We start from the raw sequence: 18,027 nt of genomic DNA, 5'->3' as shown, positions 1-18,027 counted from the left end.
TGTTGGAAGTACTGACACAGAAAGTCATTTATAATTGCAGAATGGATAGGCAGACAATGTAGAGATGCTAGAATAAAGAAGCTATATTTACTGATGATTTTGAATCTCAAATCTTTTTCGATTTTTTTAAAATCTTAAATTAGAAGTCACTGATTCAAGTGATTGAAATCTACTTAATTGTTCCTGCTGCTTTTAAACATCTGATTCAGATCTCAAAACAATCCTGACTGAATAGCTGGATTTTCTCCGTTTTGGTCACTTCTCTTCTTCCCGTTCTCAGGTGTCCCTTTACCTACCAACCTTATCTCCCTCTCTTGTCCAGCTCATCCTGTTTAGATCTCAGTATGTTGAATGCATGTACTCTACTCTCTGTTTTTCAGTGAGCGGAAGCATTGCACCTGGACTTAATGATGACAAGGAGATACGGTGCCCAAAACAGCCTCTTGAGGCTGGGGAGATAGACAGGCAGTATCTAAATGGAATTTTGGAACACTCAGGCTCTTCCTCTATCCTCATGTATGTTCCAGTGATTCCTTTCTACTCGGACTGATTCAGACTCTGGTGTAAGTTGGAGCAATCTCAGGGCTGTTCCATCCTATACTAGCTACATTAGTGCCCTAGAAGCTCTTTCAATGACCCAGAACTCCTGGAGTGCAGGAAACTCTAACCATGCCTCATATTTCTTTGACACACCTCCTCTTGCCTTCTATGCTGGAGACAAGGAAGGAGCGGATGGTGTAGAAATGGCAATACCAGCTTTACATCATCCAAGGATTTCCCTTCTGCAAGAACAATCTCCATCTGATTGTTTAATAAAGCTTTCTGATCTCTTTGCACTGCTGAGGATCTGGCCCAATGAGACTAATGTCTTCTGGACTAGAAAATAACTATTGATACAATTTACTTTTGAATCTGATGTTGTCTAGGAAGGATATGAATAAAGATGGGAATTAAGAAAAGGCATAATAGTGTTCATGATCATTAGCTCTGTAGGTAGGAATATAATGGAGCCTGCATACAAACATCATTCCCTTTATTTCTTTCAAGACAACTAGTTTGAGAAAGTGGGACATAAGACACCTTCTGGACTATTCTATTTATGGATTCTGTGCCATCTGCTTCCTGATATGCTGAAACAAGCTGCTAATATTATGAGCAAGTTAATGATTACTGACTTTGCACATTCCACTACTTTGAATTTTAACACAATGAACCAACACATAACCCTGTCAAAAGACAGAGGTGTCAGTGATCAGACAGCAGCACTGATGATTTCTTTGACATTCCTAGCTGGTGCTTGGTGGCGAAGATCCTTTTACACATAACAAGAATATCTTGCAAAATGGCCCCTGCTTTTTCTTGAGGTCATGAGAAAAAGTGAAGATAATTTTATAATCCCTGAATCAAATACAATAATGTTACTGCCTCTAACTCCTCCACTAGTTTTTCTAAGAAAAATAATATTATTTCTGAAATAGATAGATAGATAGATAGATAGATAGATAGATAGATAGATAGATAGATAAAACAGAAGATACTGAGTGGGGATGTTAAAAGCAGTTTAATAAGGTAACCACGTAAGCATTAAAAATCTTAGCTTTTACACGGTTATAAGTTTCATAGCGCAGAGCCCACAGTGAAACTGCTTCCCTGGGAGTGGGGCAGAGTTTAACTCTAACATCCCTAATACTGAGACTATGTTTGAAAATAGATTCCATTGAATTTTTGAAGATCTGGAGTAAGGGTAATTCAGATGCTTTTGAGGAAAAGAGGTATATAAAAGAGACATGGCACTGGACAAACTGACAGACCAAAGTATGTTTAACACTTTGCACAAAGCATCCTATATGCCAAATCTCTACAGTGAGAATTCTCAAACAGAATCTCCTGCTCTTTGTTCTCCAAATAACTCTCCTATAAGGATGGGATTTTGGAACATTCAACTTCCTCAGTTAAATGAGGAAAAGCAGGATATTTGGTGAATTATTAGAGTGGGCTAAAAGACTCACCTCAATGGTACATCTAGAGAAAACTACCAATAAATGCAAGTAAGAGAGGCTGTAAGGATACAAGGGGAAAGGAGGCAAAATTTTATATATAAAGAAATATTTATAAAACATCTTCTAAAATGTTCCACAGGAATACTTATTGTTTTTAACTTCTAAAATGTTTGGGTACGCTATCTATTTTAAATTTTAACTACTTAATCTACTGATAATATTTGTGTTATATTGACACCACTTACCTATAAAAGGTCATCATACAACCTGTGATAGTCATGTTCATCGGTACTTGAGCTGACATTCGGCCAATCAAAATCATCTTTTCACCAGTGTCTGGGTGAAAAGCTGAATCATACACATATTTTGCTCTCCATAGTTCATCTTCTGTCAATCCAGGGGCCACAATACCTTGTCTTGGAAATACATTTAAAAAGTATTGTAATAAAACATAGCAATTAGTAAAAACAAAGAGATATAGTACCAAAAGACTTTTGGATAAACAGAATGCATATAAAAAGATAGAAAACTGTATTATACTTTAGCTTCTATTGAACTGTATGTTAAGACCCACAGTGACAAATTAATTTGTTAGACTTAGCTTTTACATAGCTTGCTCAAGATACAACCAAAATTCTTAGCAATGGCTAGATACCTTAGTTTACTGTCCATAACAAACATCTACCTGTTCAAAACAATGTGGAGATATCAGTTATAAAACTTCCATTAAAGTCACTAACAATCACGTGAACAAAATCCCATGTCCAACTCTGAACATTTATCTTCAGAAGTTAAGAAGTTAAGTCTGAGAAGTTAAGTCCCTCAAATAAAAGAACAGTCAAAGACAGCTCTAAGTACATCTGTCATACCAACCCTTTATTGAAATTAGAAGATCATCCACAGACAAGAGTGGTTCCTTAACCCTGATTCTCAGACCACGTAGCTTAATTCATAACTCTGGATACTACTATTTTAAATATCACATACACTTGGCATTACAAAAAGATACTATATGATACCTAAAGGAAGCTATATCGCTTTAAAAATGTTTAAAATATTTCATTAGACAGATATAATCACCAACTGATATGTGAGACACTTAGCAAATTTAATCATTTATGATCGAATAAAAATTGTTATTATTACCAAAGGCCAAATATATCCAGCTATCATACCTGTAATCATGCACTATTTTTCTTGCATTTTCTAGTTGTTCATTAGGTAATAAAATATTCCTGGGATCCGTTACAGTAAAGAAATGATTGGCTCTTCCAACAAAAGTGCTTTGATCCCAGCGGGGTTCCTTGATATTAATGTCTAATGGTATATCTGATGACATTTTCATGAACTCTGTGTACAAGGAGAAAAGATTTCAGTTTGATAATTCTTGCAGTGCTTTATGTACTGAATATCTTTAAAAGGTGTCATCTTGCTATGGGCCAAACACTCTAAAATACTATGAAAAAGTGATGATGTACAAATGCTGAGGACCATGTAGGACTGTATCCTAAATGAGCAAGTACATACTTCAAATGCAATGTATGTATCCCATATGCTTTCCACCAACAACGAAGTAACTAATATTAATTAGTAATAGAAATGTAGCCGTCTTAGTCTGGTGTAGCTGAAGCAAAATGCAGGACTATGTAGCACTTTAAAGACTAACAAGATGGTTTATTAGATGATGAGCTTTCGTGGGCCAGACCCACTTCCTCAGATCAAATAGTGGAAGAAAAAAGTGTCTAGACTGGCGCGATCCTCCGGAATAAAGCCCTTTTCCGGAGGATCTCTTATTCTTATTCCTACTTCAAAGTAGGAATAAGAGATCCTCCGGAAAAGGGCTTTATTCCGGAGGATTGCGCCAGTCTTGACGCTTTTTTCCGGCTTTTCCCCAAGCCGGAAAAAAAGCGGCGGCCATGTTTATTTAAATCCCGCGGGGATATTTAAATCCCCCGCGGATTTCCCTATTCTGAAGTTGGAAATTAACATGTCTCTTCCGGAGAAGGGGCCAATGTAGACGTAGCCTAGGAGATGTAAAACACAATAAAAAAGTGATCTCTCATATAATAGAATATAGCCCTGTATTCACATACCTACACACTAATAATTCAGGTAAAAAGCATGTCTTGTTTATAATGTTTACAGTTCAAATATCTGTAGGTCAATACTTCCCTGAAAAAATAAGCATGGCAACACTGCATTTGAAGTTTTAAGATCTCTATCTATGGTGTTAACAAAATGTATTCCAGCAGAGATTGGGAAACAAGTCAGTGTCAAACAAAGGAATGTGTGTTCTGCTTAATTTGCATTTATGCAGTAAAGAATCATCACACAGGAACAGAAACACTGGAAGCACAAACAGGTGGAAAAAAAATCCTTCCTTGTAGATTTTTGATTCTGGGTACTCAACTAGAAATATTTTTTCAAGGGGGGAACTAATATTATAAAACAGAGAGACAAACACGCCAGGGCACCTCTCTTATTCTCCTTGCAATTAGGGCACCTGAAGCACCCAAGGAAGCATTTGTTGGATTCTGGGATAAGGGGTCCTGACTAAGAAGTCTGGTAAGTAAGATTGTTGAAAGCATGTGGTGAAAAAGCTTTGCTTTGAATTTAACATAGTTTGTTAGGCACCGTTGTGTTTTATTTTTATTTTAAGGCTGTCAATTAATTGCAGTTAACACACAATTAACTCAAAAAAATTAATCATGATTAATCACAGTTTTAATTGAGCTTCTAAACAATAGAATACCATGTGAAATGTATAAAATATTTGTGGATGTTTTTCTACATTTTCAGTTACAACACAGAATACAGAGTGTACAGTGCTCACTTTATATTATTTTTATTACAAATAATTAAACTGTAAAATTATTTTAAAATAATATTTTTAATGTATCTCGTATAGGTACCGTTGTGCAATCTTTTTATTGTGAAAGTGCAACTTACAAATCTAATTTGCTACATAATTGCACTCAAAACCGAAACGATATAAATCTTTAGAGTTTACTAGTCCACTCAGTCTCACTTTTTGTTCAGCTAGCCGCTTACAGAAACAAGTTTGTTTACATTTGCAGGAGATTATGCCATTCACTTCTTATTTAGAATGTAATCTGAAAGTGAGAATAGGCATTCAAATGGCACTTTCATAGCAGGCATTGCAAGATATTCACATGGCAGATATGCTGAACTTTTGTATGCCCTTTGTGCTTTGGCCACCATCCCAGAGGACAAGCTCCCATGTTGATGCTGCTTGTTATAAAAATAATGCGCTAATTAAATTTGTGACAACTCCTTGGGGGAGAATTATATATCTCCTGCTCTGGGTTTTACCCACATTTTGCCAAATATTTCTTGTTATAGCACAGGGGTAGGCAAATAATGGCCCACTGCTTCCTGACATTCCTCTTAGCCGGACACAGCGACTGCAGCCAGCAAGAGCTGCGATCACCCCTACCCGGGAGGTACAGCTAAATATAGTGGCAATGGCTTGCCAGAGGCTAACCCTAGCAAACCATCACCATTTTTATTGCTTGCCCCTGTTATAGCAGCCTCGGATGATGACCCAACACATGTTCTTTTTAAGAACATGTTCACTGCAGATTTGACAAAACACAAAGTACCAATGTGAGTTTTCTAAAGATAGCTACAGACTTACCCAAGATTTAAGAATCTGAAATGCCTTCTAAAGTCTGAGAAGGACAAGGTATGGAACATGCTTTCAGAAGTTCTATAAGTGCCACACTGTGATGAGGAAACTACAATTCAAATATTTGTAAGAAAAATAAATATAAAAACAACACTGTACACTTCATATCCTGTGTTGTAGTTGAAATAAAAACATTTGAAAAGGCAGAAAAGATCCAAAATATTTAAATAAATGATATTCTATTATTAACAGCATGATTCATCCCGATTAATATTTTAATTGCTTGGCAACTTTATTTTCTTTCTTCTTGCCATTTCTAACTTTTATTACTTGTTTTCACTTAAAATTCTTCTTTTTGTAGCTAATAAACTTATTTAATTATTTTATCTAATCCAGACAGTTTAAACTGAAGTTTGGGAAACTCCATTCGGGTGGTGAGTTGCATGTATATTATTTCTATTAAAGAAACAACAGACTTTATATAAACTTGTATTGTCCAAGAAAGAGCTGGGTAGTATAGGACATACATTTCTGGGGAGAAATCTAAGACCGGGAGTATGTTGGTGGTCACCCTGAAGTATAACACAGGTTGGTGAGAACCAAAGTGTAACCCAAGTATGGCTTGCAGGCTGCAGTTACCTACAAACACTCAGGAAGGCTGTACATACATACAGGAAGGCTGTTTGTGAGCAACCCAGGTTGGAACTGTTACAGCAAGACATCATAACGCACCCTGGATTGGAGGGCACGGGTGGCACAGCTGCTTATTAGTCTACACTACTCCAGTATGTCTGACCCTCCACGTGGCTTTCTTCATATTCCGATCAGAGACAAGTATAATGCTGTTTGTGAGAAAAATTAGTGAAGACACTGGAGTTCATCAATTATACTTGGATTGCTGCGTCATTGAATCTGGATAGTTCTTTGTTGTTTACGCGAGCAAATTCTGAGGAGTATTCTCATCTTAATTTAGTTTCTCTTTTTACTTAGTTGATGCTTGCTTATTAATGGATAAAAATCAGGCACAAATTATGAAAGCTATTTGAATTGTATGAGACCATTAGATCCAAATTAGATGAGTAGAGAAAAAAGGATAAAAGGAAGCCCTTTATAACACAACTTCTAAAAACATCTTCAAGTATATGAATTTTATACCAAAGCAGAAATAGACCATTCATGACAGGCTGTGAGACTAACACATCCAACAGACAAAACAGGTTACTCAAAGTCCTTTTTTTCCACTTCAAGACCACTTTGGAAGTCTTTGGAACAACAATTAAGTTATCTACAGATAGAAATGTCTTGGTCTTCTTCTTAACCAAAACTACAAAAGGTTGTTAGAGATATAAAATGTCATCCACATCCATACTGGAGATTAGGAAGCTGATTTAGACTACGGATGCTTTTGATTGAAAGTCCTCCCAGCTTTTGGAATCAAGAAATTCTCCAAGTGGGGGAGGGAGGGAAGGAAGAAAAATAATTCCCAATTGTCTTCTAGTGAGCTTCACAGATTATTAACTAGCATGTGGAAATAAATTGAGTCAGCACAAAGACGGCATCAAAAGCATCTCTTGGTCTTGCCTTATTCAACAAAGGCTCACACATTAAGCATTAGTTGAAACTTCCAAGAGATTTTCAAGAAGATTTCAAGCAATTAAGTGAGATTCATTGCAATTAGTATAATTAGGCATCAATTTGATCTCTGGGAGATATCCCAATGTATTTTAGTAGACAGACTATTGATATGAATGCAGGTGATTCTACCAGATCCACTTAGGTAATGTTTGATCCCATGTCAGAAACTTGTCACACCAAATCATTATACACTATGGGAAGATACAGTTTACTAACAATAAAAAACTGCATAGAAAAAGGGAGGGGCAAAAGAATAAACTCTGTTACTTTCAAATGATTAGGTCTAGCACGTTGTGTATCTAAATTATAGTTTTTAACCTCCCTGGAAATGTACTGTACCTTTCTCCATAACATCAACAATGTTACAAGCATTCAAATAAATGAAAATGTAAACCTGTATTAATATGATACAATTAATGTATATTTTCATCGTATAGTCGTTTAGAATACTATTGAGATTTTGTATAGTAACTTGAAACAAGCCAGTATAACCCATTATATATGTATTTAGGACAATGAACTTTTGCTTTCATACACTTGTTGAAAATAGCTCATTTTTAATCTCTAACATGTTATGTGAGGAATTATTTCACAGTGCTATAGAATCCTTCCCATATGTAAGAAAAAGGTCCACAAAGAGAAGCTGTATTCATTTTGAAGTATCATTTTGTTTTAAAAAGGGTTTGACATTTCATAAGGTTCACACAATGCTAGGGACTATTTAGAAAACCATATATGCCTGAACTCTGATTTAATCATCAAAGTAGAGCTAACATAGTGAATTTGTGCATTCATTTAAACATTAGTGTTTCCTCAAATTCAGAGGTAAACTGTAAATTATTGACTGATAGGTGAAAGTAAGCAAGCCTGAACTGCTGCAGCTTACACAAGGAGGGCAACTAAGAAGGAGTAAAACAATGTCTGTTAAAGTAGGACCTTCTTTGTGTAAATTACACTGAGATGCTTTTGCACCCACATACAGATACATAATTTTCACCATTCTACTTAGCTAGAGTTGGTAGGAACTGCTTGATGTTTCAGTCATTTAAAGTTTTACAATACATTTCTCATTAAAAATCTGATTTAAAAAAAAATTAAAAATATTTTTCAGAAAAGGCAGGTTTTCAGTTACTTGTGGAGATGGCTAAAATATTTCTACAACTGAAACATTTGATGAAATTTTTAACATTCTTAAAATTAAAAAGAATCCTCAGGACATTTTAAAACAGGGTTTTTCAAACTCTGAGTCACAGCTTGTGAGACACTTTGTTTATGTCTGTCTTTGCAGGTATGGGCGATCGCACCATCCATTGGATATGATTCGCTGTTCCTGGCCAATGGGAGCTGGTCCACACCGCTTCCTGCAGCTCCCATTGGCCAGGAACAGCAATCCACAGGCAATAGGAGCTATGATTTCCTGTATCTGTAGAGGTGCAGGTAAACAAAGCATCTTGTATCTTGCTAGCAGCTTGCCCTTATAAACTGCAACTCAAGAGTTTGAAAAACCCTGGTTTCAACTATTTTTCAACCAATTCTACACACAATTTCTGAACCTCTTAGATTTCTTATAGACTTATCACTTCCTATTTTCTTCTCTGTTTCTCTCCTATACTTTCCTGCATAACCTCTTTTCACAGAGTTCTCATCATGACTTCAGTGTCATATTCTCAGTAGTTACAGGATCATACTCTTGATTGAGGAGTCTGGAGTACACAAAATCTACTAGCCTGTCCTGCTCTCCCCACCAAGGCTCTGGTGTGTGATGAGGTTGGGGGCCACACCAGAGAGGTGTTTTTTTGTTTTTATTTTTTTGCTTCTCACATGTGTGGCTCTTGATTTTTCTGCGGGTTAGAGGCCCCCAACACAAAAAAGGTTCATCATCCCTTAAACCAATGTCTCCATCAATAAACTAAAAATGGATTATTTCTTTAAAACAGTAAATAGTCAGTTTTTATTTAAATCACATTTTTTATTTCAATCAATTTTTAATTTTTTAAAATCATCAATAAAATACTAAATTTGTCATTTAAAAATAACAGTTAAAATTCAATCTTATCACAAACATGCTATTCCTACACTTATAGTCTCATAAAAATGAATTAATGGCTCTATTCTGTCCAGCTTAACAACCAGGTCTTGAGTGTTGTATGTTGTGGGTTTTCAGTGTCTGTCTGCTGAGAAACATGTGCAAAGATAGACACAGGCTGGATAGGACTGTTTTTATTCTGTGCTTAGGTGGTGATGAACTGGAGCCAAGCATGGTAAAGTTAGTTAAGACACTGTCTAAAGTAGGGATGTAAATCCTGTTTAATTAGTTAACTAGTTAATCTCTTAAATGGGGGCAAGTGGGTGGCCTGGACTGGAGCAACCCTCTCCCCTGCTGCAGACAGAGCCTGCTCCATCCAGGAGAGAGTGCTCCACCTGGACATAAAATCCAATATATTCTAAACTATACAAGCGAAACATTTTAACAAATACTTTGGAAACTGTTTCTCTTCTTTACTTTGCCTTGCTTATACTTCTATAAGCAAAAAAGCCTTCAACTATGAAATAAAAAACAGGAACTGTGCACAAAGATATTTTTATCGTGGCTATTTTTAAATGCATTGAAGACATCCTACTTAACTGGAAGGACCAGTCCTCTTTTTTGGTGAAATAATGAGCCTGCAGGAACTCCTTGCCAGAGGATGTTGCGAAGACTAGGACTTTAACAGGGTTCAAATAAAAGCTAGATAAATTCATGGAGGTTAGGTCCATCAATGGCTATTAGTCAGGGTGAGTAGGAATGGTGTCACTAGCCTCTGTTAGAGGCTGGGATTGGGTGACAGGAGAGGGATCACGTGAGGATTACCTGTTGTGTTCACTCCCTCTGGGGCATCTGACATTGGCCACTGTCGGCAGACAGGATATTGAGCTAGATGGACCTTTGGTCTGACCCAGTATGGCTTATGTATGTTCTTATATTTCTCTAGAGCAGTGATGAGCAACCTGCAACCCATTGGGGTTCTAGATGTTGCCCACAAGACATTTTGTTTACCATTGCCCAGGCATAGTATTGCCAGATTCCATCCATTCCCATCTCTGTAGTTTGTTTCCCACTGGTATTATTAACGTGACATGCATGTAAAACAAGGGCATGCGAAGTGAGCTGCGTGCTGATTGCACACCATATTGTGAGAACCATGTGTTCCCCCTGCATCCAATCAAAGTTCTGCTATGGTTCAATCAGCACACCCCACAAATTCTAAGTATGCAAGTGCAGTTAGCAAAACCACCCTATTCTGAGAGACCATCTTGGTTACAACAATCATGTGGCTTACTAAGATGAGGGCAACTCAGGCAGCCCACTCACTAGTCTAGGTTGCCCATTGTTGACCTAGAGGAATGCTGCAGCTTATTTAACCAACCTGGAGGCCCAAAAATCCAACACCAGAAGTGATAAAATAAATTTTGTAACAAATTATGTAAGGCCAGATTCTGATCTCACTTATACCAGTTGTCCACCTGTTCAACTCCACTCACTTCACTGGAGGTACTCCTCATTTATACTGTGATCTGAACTATATCTTTAGTGCTATAAAATCTATACCTGAATATTACTAATAAAATAGTAAGAAAAAATAGACACTCGAGCTACAACAAATTAAGATAACTCAGAATATCAGATACATTTAATTAAAAATTTTAAAGGGAGCATACATGGAAGTAAATGAACAAATCTTGTAATAAGATCTCAGCAGCTACAGCCACCTGATGAAGACAGAACTCAATAGCTATTAAATTGTTTACTGTTCTTTTTTGGCATCTTATTTTACCACTTCTAGAGATTACATTATTTAATAAACACCGTAAGAAGTTGACTAATCTATTTAATAAGAGTCTTGAAACAATAGCGCCAAGACATTGTTGTCCCTGATGCTTCAAAATCTGAGAAAATTAAACACAAACAGCACAATTATCTCATGAGGTATTCAACTTCCAGTTATTGTCAGCATTCCTTTTCAAACAGCTCATTAGCAGAGATGCTGAAAAACAAAATTAATTATTCAGACATGTCAACTATTAACATAATTCATACTGAACGGTCAAGCTGAAGTGACTTTCACAATGGAAGAACACATGCTCTACGGGAAAGTATTAAAAACCCCAACGATATTTTTATATAACACAATTAAATAGTGGCTTCTTTTGTGGCTATATAAACAGCATTTTAAATGTGTTACTTTTTGATTCAGAGTATATTTTGAACTCAGAGTATATTTATTTTAAATCAAACTTGTACATACAGGTTCGGATGGTTCTAATCCAGAATTCAAGATTATGAGGAAAATATTATAAACAACAATATTTATAAAACACTTTTTACTCGTAGAGCTCAGAATGATAAAAGAGTAAACCATTATCCTGAATTTACAAATGGGGAAATTGAGTCAGAGAGAGATTATAGGATTTGTTAAAGGGAAGAGAAAAAGTCCATGTTAGAAGTAGAAACAGAAACTAATTCTCCTACAACAGTGTCAGCCAATGATTAGGTCCAATGCCTTATCTACTGGACCACACTGAGTCCAGATTAAGTTGGATAAAAAAAATCTCTTTTATGTCATATTAGTCTAACTTCAATACAATGTTAAAGATCTTGTCCAGATTAAGTTAGTTGGATAGCCTTAAGTTAGCCTTGTGGCTGTTGCTACACTTCAAAGGCGGAGGCGCCCTTATCAACTAATCGAATAGTCAATGCAGATTGCATCAACTATTCAATTAGCCAATTAATCTAAATTAAACATCCTTAGTCTGTATTATGTTCCATTTAGCCCCAGGTCTTGCAAATACTGACAAATATACATCATTTTAAGTGTGTGAGTAGTTTCATTGGTTGGAACTAGGAATGCATTAGTCCTACAAAAAACCAACACAAACAAACAAAAACAAAACAAAAACCATGCCTGTGCTTAGTTGCTGCATGGTGAGTAGTCCATAGGCAATTCTTTGCAAAATCATAGCCTTAGACTAGACTTGTCAGACCAGGGTCCTTGTCTTCATATATAACGTACTATAAACAATGTTTGTGCACCAACAAAGAGAAATTCTTTAAGGTTCACAGTCATTTTTAATTGATTAATTTATTACAATCAGTTTTTGATAGACACCTTACTTAATAGTTTTTATGTCTTGTCTGCTCCCCCACTGATATTTAGGAGGGTTATTGGAAGGAGTATCTAAAAGCAGTACTACCAAACACACTCAAGCGTGCCCTTCCTTCCTTACTCTCTGATAACATGAAAATATTAGCAATTTTTTAAAGCGTTCTGCACCAAACTTAGTGGGTATTAAAGTTGATAAATATAATAAGAAGTGACAGTATCCTCTCTGAAAATGAAATCACAAACCAGAGCAAAGTCTAAACTACAGTTTTTAGTACAAAGGAATGCTGCTAGCATGTAATTGGCAGCAGTGGAAGACTTTAAACTTTGTTTAAAGGATAACAACTGTAGCTGCAACAAATCTGAAAACTTCTCATTCAGATACTGTCAGGAATTAAACTCTCAACTGTAATGTTTCAAAGTTCACTTTTTTTTCTTTTTTAAATGTAAAATGCTCTGTATAGGTACTTTGTAAAGCAAAGCAACAGTCACAAACGAAGCAGTAACTATATGTGATTGAAATAGTTATAGATTAGATGAGTTTTCAAAGGCCCATGTACTCAGTAACTTTTTTACTCACATTAAAATATAAATGAAAAGCACAGAATTTAACTGTAGTCAAAACTTAAGGTTTTAGAAAAGTTTAAATTGTACTGGTTACTAAAATCACAGTGACAAATTATTTATTAACTTCCAGGTGAGTAGAAATCTTCTGGGTACAAGTGTTACTAGTTTCTGCAGAATTTAAGTTTTCATTGAATAAAATAAAAATAAAATTTCTAGACCTTATAATTGTGAACATAAACTTCTAAAAGTGAACCAAATATAACCTGAGGCAGTGAGGTTTTCCTAATTCTACAGGTAGACATCTCCAGAGCCAGAGTAAAAAGGGGACAGCTAATCAGGGCCGGACAGAGGTATGGGCGAGCCGGGCAGCTGCCCAGGGCGCCAACCGATGGGGGGTGCCTGATGACAGCTGTATGGGGTGCGCAGCGCGCAGCTCCCCTTATAGCTGCCATCAGGTACCGCACGCTCGGATCATGGGCTGCAGCAGCTCCCAATGGCCACCCTGCAGCGACTGCCCCCGAGCATCCAGACTGGCGCGATCCTCCGGAATAAAGCCCTTTTCCGGAGGATCTCTTATTCCTACTTCAAAGGGCTTTATTCCGGAGGATCGCGCCAGTCTGGACACACTTTTCCGGCTTTTCCCCAAGCCGGAAAAAAAGCGGCGGCCATGTTTATTTAAATCCCACGGGGGATATTTAAATCCCCCGCGGATTTCCTTATTCCAAAGTTAGAAATTAGCATGCCTCTTCCGAAGAAGGGGCCAGTGTAGACGTAGCCTTAGTGTTTGGGCTAGTAGAAGTTGGGTCCATTTTTCAAACCCTGTGCAATCATGGAACAGTGCATTAAACCAAGCTTCTGTGATGCAAAAGCTCATTTAAGATAATGGCAGTAACTTAATTTGAGCCAACACCCTTATAATTTATTATGATGCAGCAAACAGCACAGGATAGTTTATGAGGATGCAACTGCTATAAAAACTTGCTAACAATTCTCAGTAACTTTATTTTGAAATGAACATAGTGGCCTCTAGTAGAGATGTGAATGGTTAACCAGTTAACCAGTAAGCATCATCTTTAATAGGTGATGCTTACCGATTATGATTAACCAGTGGGGGCTGGGGGTGCTCCAGCCTCACTGAAGGAGGGGAGGAGGGGAGGGTGCCACTCCAGTCCAACTAATTAAATGGGATTTTTCATCCCTAGCCTCTACACTAGAATGAAAGACCTGCAGCATGACCATGGCTGGCCTGGAGCAGCTGATGCCAGCTTGGACTGCAGAGTTAAAAATGGGTGTGTGAATGACTGGGCTTGGGCTGGAGCCTGGACTCTGAGACATCCCTCCCTCCCCTTCTCCCACACCATGTCCAGCCCAAGGAGCTACACAGCAATTTTACATCCCTGCAGCTCAAGCCCAATTCCGCCGACCCAGGCCAGCTACAGATGTTTAACTGCTGTATAGATGTACTCCTTTTGGGTAGCCTCAGTCCTGCCTCCAACGGACATGTATTTTCCCTCTCCTAGACCTGAAAATGCCCACTGCAAAGACCTGTTTTTTGAGCAGTTTCTATGGCGAAGCCAGGGACTGCATGACCCTGGGGACTGAACTACCCTCCCAATTGGAAAAGGTGACCCTCTACTTCAGGGCTGAAGCTCTCTGACAAGGCAAGGATGGGATGGCACCCACCATGACTGCTCCTTCTGTAACTGTTCTGATGATTAAAGGACTTCAGCCTCCAAAGACATCAGGCCAACACCTCCCATTTTGAGTGTAATTACTGCTAGATTGGCTTCAGGGAGGATAATCTTGGGGAAAGGAGCATCTTTATATGATGACAGATTTTCACCAAAATATTTAAAATGTATCTCTGTCACTGAGCAGCGGTGTGCTCTCTATGCCTAATTCTGGCAGACCTAGTTTAAAAGAAGATCGCTGGGAGTCAGCAGCAGTCTGAGAGGGCGGGACAAACCAGTAGCCAAGTTTTTTCCCCCTTAAAATAGCTTTTGGTGATAAAGATCAGTTTTAACCAGAAAGCTTTGACTCCAATGGCTACTTCTTACATGGCATTAATACAAACACATCACATGCTAGCACCAGCCCCTCACATCACAGCAGCATTGCCAGACGGATTTACTAAAGGACATAGTGAGCCCTGCTTGTAGCCTAGCAACAAAAGCTATAGCCTCGTGTTAAATGGATACGGCTGCTGAAGCTGCGCCTCAGTACAGCAGCCATCTTTAGTGTGTAACTTAAAGCGAGATTTCATCATTCTGCACTCAAGCTACCTCCAGATGCTAGAGGTTTGCAGGAGCCAGCCCAGCAGCCTGCTTTCAATTTACAACCCCTCCTCTGATGCCTGCAGCCCCCGAATGAGGCACAGCAGAGCACACGGAGGCGGGCATTCCTCACACATTCTCCCCTATTTTTTTCAATGAGCGTGGCTGCTAACGAACAGTTATTTCAATCTCTTCCTTTCATTTCCGAGGGCAACTGCTTCCAACTTGCCTCCTTTGGCGGGTTAATGTGTTTTCTTCGCCTTATCGCTGTAAACAGGAAAGCGAAGCAGGGATCACCTCCGCCTCTCTCTAGGCACTCACACGCATCTAGCCCTCAGCATGGTAGCTTCCTTCATTAAAATGCCCCCCCTTTCCTGAAACGATCGAAACTGGGGGGGGTCTTCACTGTGCCTCGGTTTAAATCTGCCCCCTTCATGTCCTCATGTTAAGAAGACATCCCTTCCCAAACGGGGTGCATTACTCAAGGCACGTGCGGTGTAGCTGGGATGTCCCCGAGGCGCAGCAGATGCAGCACAGCCAGGGCGCGTGTGCCACTGTGCATGGTACTAGCCTCTGAACCCGGGAGAGCAGGGCCCCCGCGGAGCCTGCAACTGCGCGCCTGTTTAGTGGGGCTCACGCTGGAGGCAGGCTGCACTATTAGGGGCTCACCCCAGCCTCCCCTCTTGCATGGGGGAGGGATTCTGCATAAGGATATAACCCCCCCACCCCCCTCGGCAAGCTGCCACCTAGTCACCAGTGGGGATGCGATTGCCTCTGGAGTGGATCCCTGGGGGAGGAGGGGCTTGCTGCAGTGGGGGCTCCCTCCTAGGGAAAAGGCTTCCCGGCAGAGACGACCCCCCCCCCGAGCGGGAAGGGGGCTGCGGCAGGAAGCTTAGCCCCCCCACCCCCGAGGCTGCTCCGGGAGGGAGAGGGAGGGGGGAAGGTGGCTTTAACCCTTGGACTGCGGGGCTCCCGCTGTCGCGTACTCACAGCGCCCGCCCGCCGCTCTGCACAGCCCGCCGGAAGAGAGTCAGCCAGCGCCGGGCCAGGCGGAGGGGGAGGCGGGCGCCCGGCCCGCCGAGGGGAGGAGACGAGCCGAGCTGGGGGCGGGGGGCAGCACGCGGTGGAGACGAGGCAGGGAGAGATGGGGGCGCCGAGCGAGGCCGGAGCAGGGGACTACGGAGGGGAGAGGCAGCTGGGGCCGAATGCAGGGAAAGGGAGGGCAGGTGGATGGGCTTGATCCCCCTCCCCCGCCCGCAGAAAAATCATTGTCATCAGCCCGAGTTTGTTATTTCCGCCCCCCCCCCCCCGTTTTGTAAGGAGGCCTCCTTGCAGCCCCTAGAGGTCACTGCCCTGCCCCACTGCCCTGCCCTGGCTGGGATGCTGACAGAAGACAGTCCCACTTCTCTTCGGGTTCTGCTGCCTCTCTGCCCGCCCATCCCGGTGAGGGGCAAGGACGCTGCGGGGTGCTCCCATACCAGCCTCCTTTCACAATTCAGCTTTGCGGTGTTGTAGGGTGTGCTTTCAAACTCTGACTCTTGCCTTGATGTGTCATGTTAGGGCTGCTCAGGAGCCTGCTCTGGCCGCACTGATTTCCTAGGAGCAGGTTGCTCATAGGGTCTGCATTGTAGCCACAAGTTTATTACTGAATTGCCCCAGGATGATGTTAAATAGTCTGAGAGTCTCAGCTGGAAAAAGGCAGAGGGAACTTCAGGACTGGCAGCCTATGTCTATACAGCAAACCTGTTAAGAAATAAATTTGAAATAATGGGCTTCTTACTCCAACTCCTGTACCCCTCATTGTATGAGGAGTAAGGGAAGTTGGGGGAAGAATGCTGTATTTCAAATAACTGCTGTGTAGATGAAATAAGCTAAAGTCAAAATAAGGTATTTTGACTTAAACTACACAATTAGCATAGCTCAAGTTGTGTAGCTTATTTCAAGTTTAGCCCTACTGTGTAGACATGCTCTCAGTGAGGATACGTCTACATAGTAGGGCTGTGTCTACACTGCACCCCTTTTCCGGAAAAGGGAAACAGATGAGACAAGTCGGAATTGCAAATGAAGCGGGGGATTTAAATATCCCCGCTTCATTTGTATAAACATGGCTGCCGCTTTTTTCCAGCTCGGGGCTTTGCCGGAGAAAAGCGCCGGTCAAGATGGAATCTTTCGGAAAATAAAGCCTTTCCTGATTTTCCGGAAAAGGGGTGCAGTGTAGACAGCCCAAGGCTAAAGCTGAAATAAGCTATGCAACTTCATCTATGTCAATTGCATATCTTAAGTTGAAATAGCTTATTTCGGGTTTTGGCACCATCTACACAGCAGGAAGTCCAAGGAAGGGCACTCTTCTTCCAACTTCCCTCACGCCTCGTAAAATGAGGGTTATAGGAATCGGAGTAAGACATCCTCCAGCTTGACATTATTTTGATATTTTGATATTATGTCAAAATAACTGCTTGTTATTTTGGGATTAATGTCAGTTATTCCAAAATAACATTGCTGGGTAGACATACCCTGACTGGGTGGCAACTCTTCCCAGCAAAATATTTACATGGGACCCAATTTCAGTATAACATAATTGAAACTGCGGGGATATCACATGCCATGTGTTATGCTACTACTTCAGGGATACTCAGGGTTGTGGGACATATGACCACCTGTTCTTAGTGGGGAGTGTTGCCCAATGCCTGCTGTAGTTCATGTCTGTGAAACCAACAGCCTCTGGTCACAGCCATGCACCAGGTCTCTGCAGATCTCACCAG

General features: G+C 40.1%; 1 protein-coding gene across 3 annotated transcripts in view; it reads right to left on the bottom strand.

Annotated features, from left to right (window-relative positions):
* SFXN1 (sideroflexin 1) overlaps positions 1 to 16,358 on the bottom strand; it is a 38,869-nt gene extending 22,511 nt beyond the window's left edge. For all 3 annotated transcript variants that reach the window (XR_012896325.1, XM_075900283.1, XM_075900284.1), the window contains exons 1-3: positions 16,256 to 16,358; positions 3,176 to 3,350; positions 2,246 to 2,416 (exon numbers count right to left, since the gene is read on the bottom strand). Coding sequence is in view for 2 of the 3 variants with exons in the window: in XM_075900283.1 (XP_075756398.1) it covers positions 2,246 to 2,416; positions 3,176 to 3,345 (341 nt within the window). In the remaining variant the exon portion in view is untranslated. The remainder of the gene's footprint in view (positions 1 to 2,245; positions 2,417 to 3,175; positions 3,351 to 16,255) is intronic.
* Between the last annotated feature and the right edge of the window lie 1,669 nt (positions 16,359 to 18,027).

Source organism: Pelodiscus sinensis, chromosome 17 (assembly GCF_049634645.1).
Source record: "Pelodiscus sinensis isolate JC-2024 chromosome 17, ASM4963464v1, whole genome shotgun sequence".
NCBI classification, from domain to species: domain Eukaryota; kingdom Metazoa; phylum Chordata; order Testudines; family Trionychidae; genus Pelodiscus; species Pelodiscus sinensis.
This window is presented reverse-complemented; position numbering and strand designations above follow the sequence as displayed.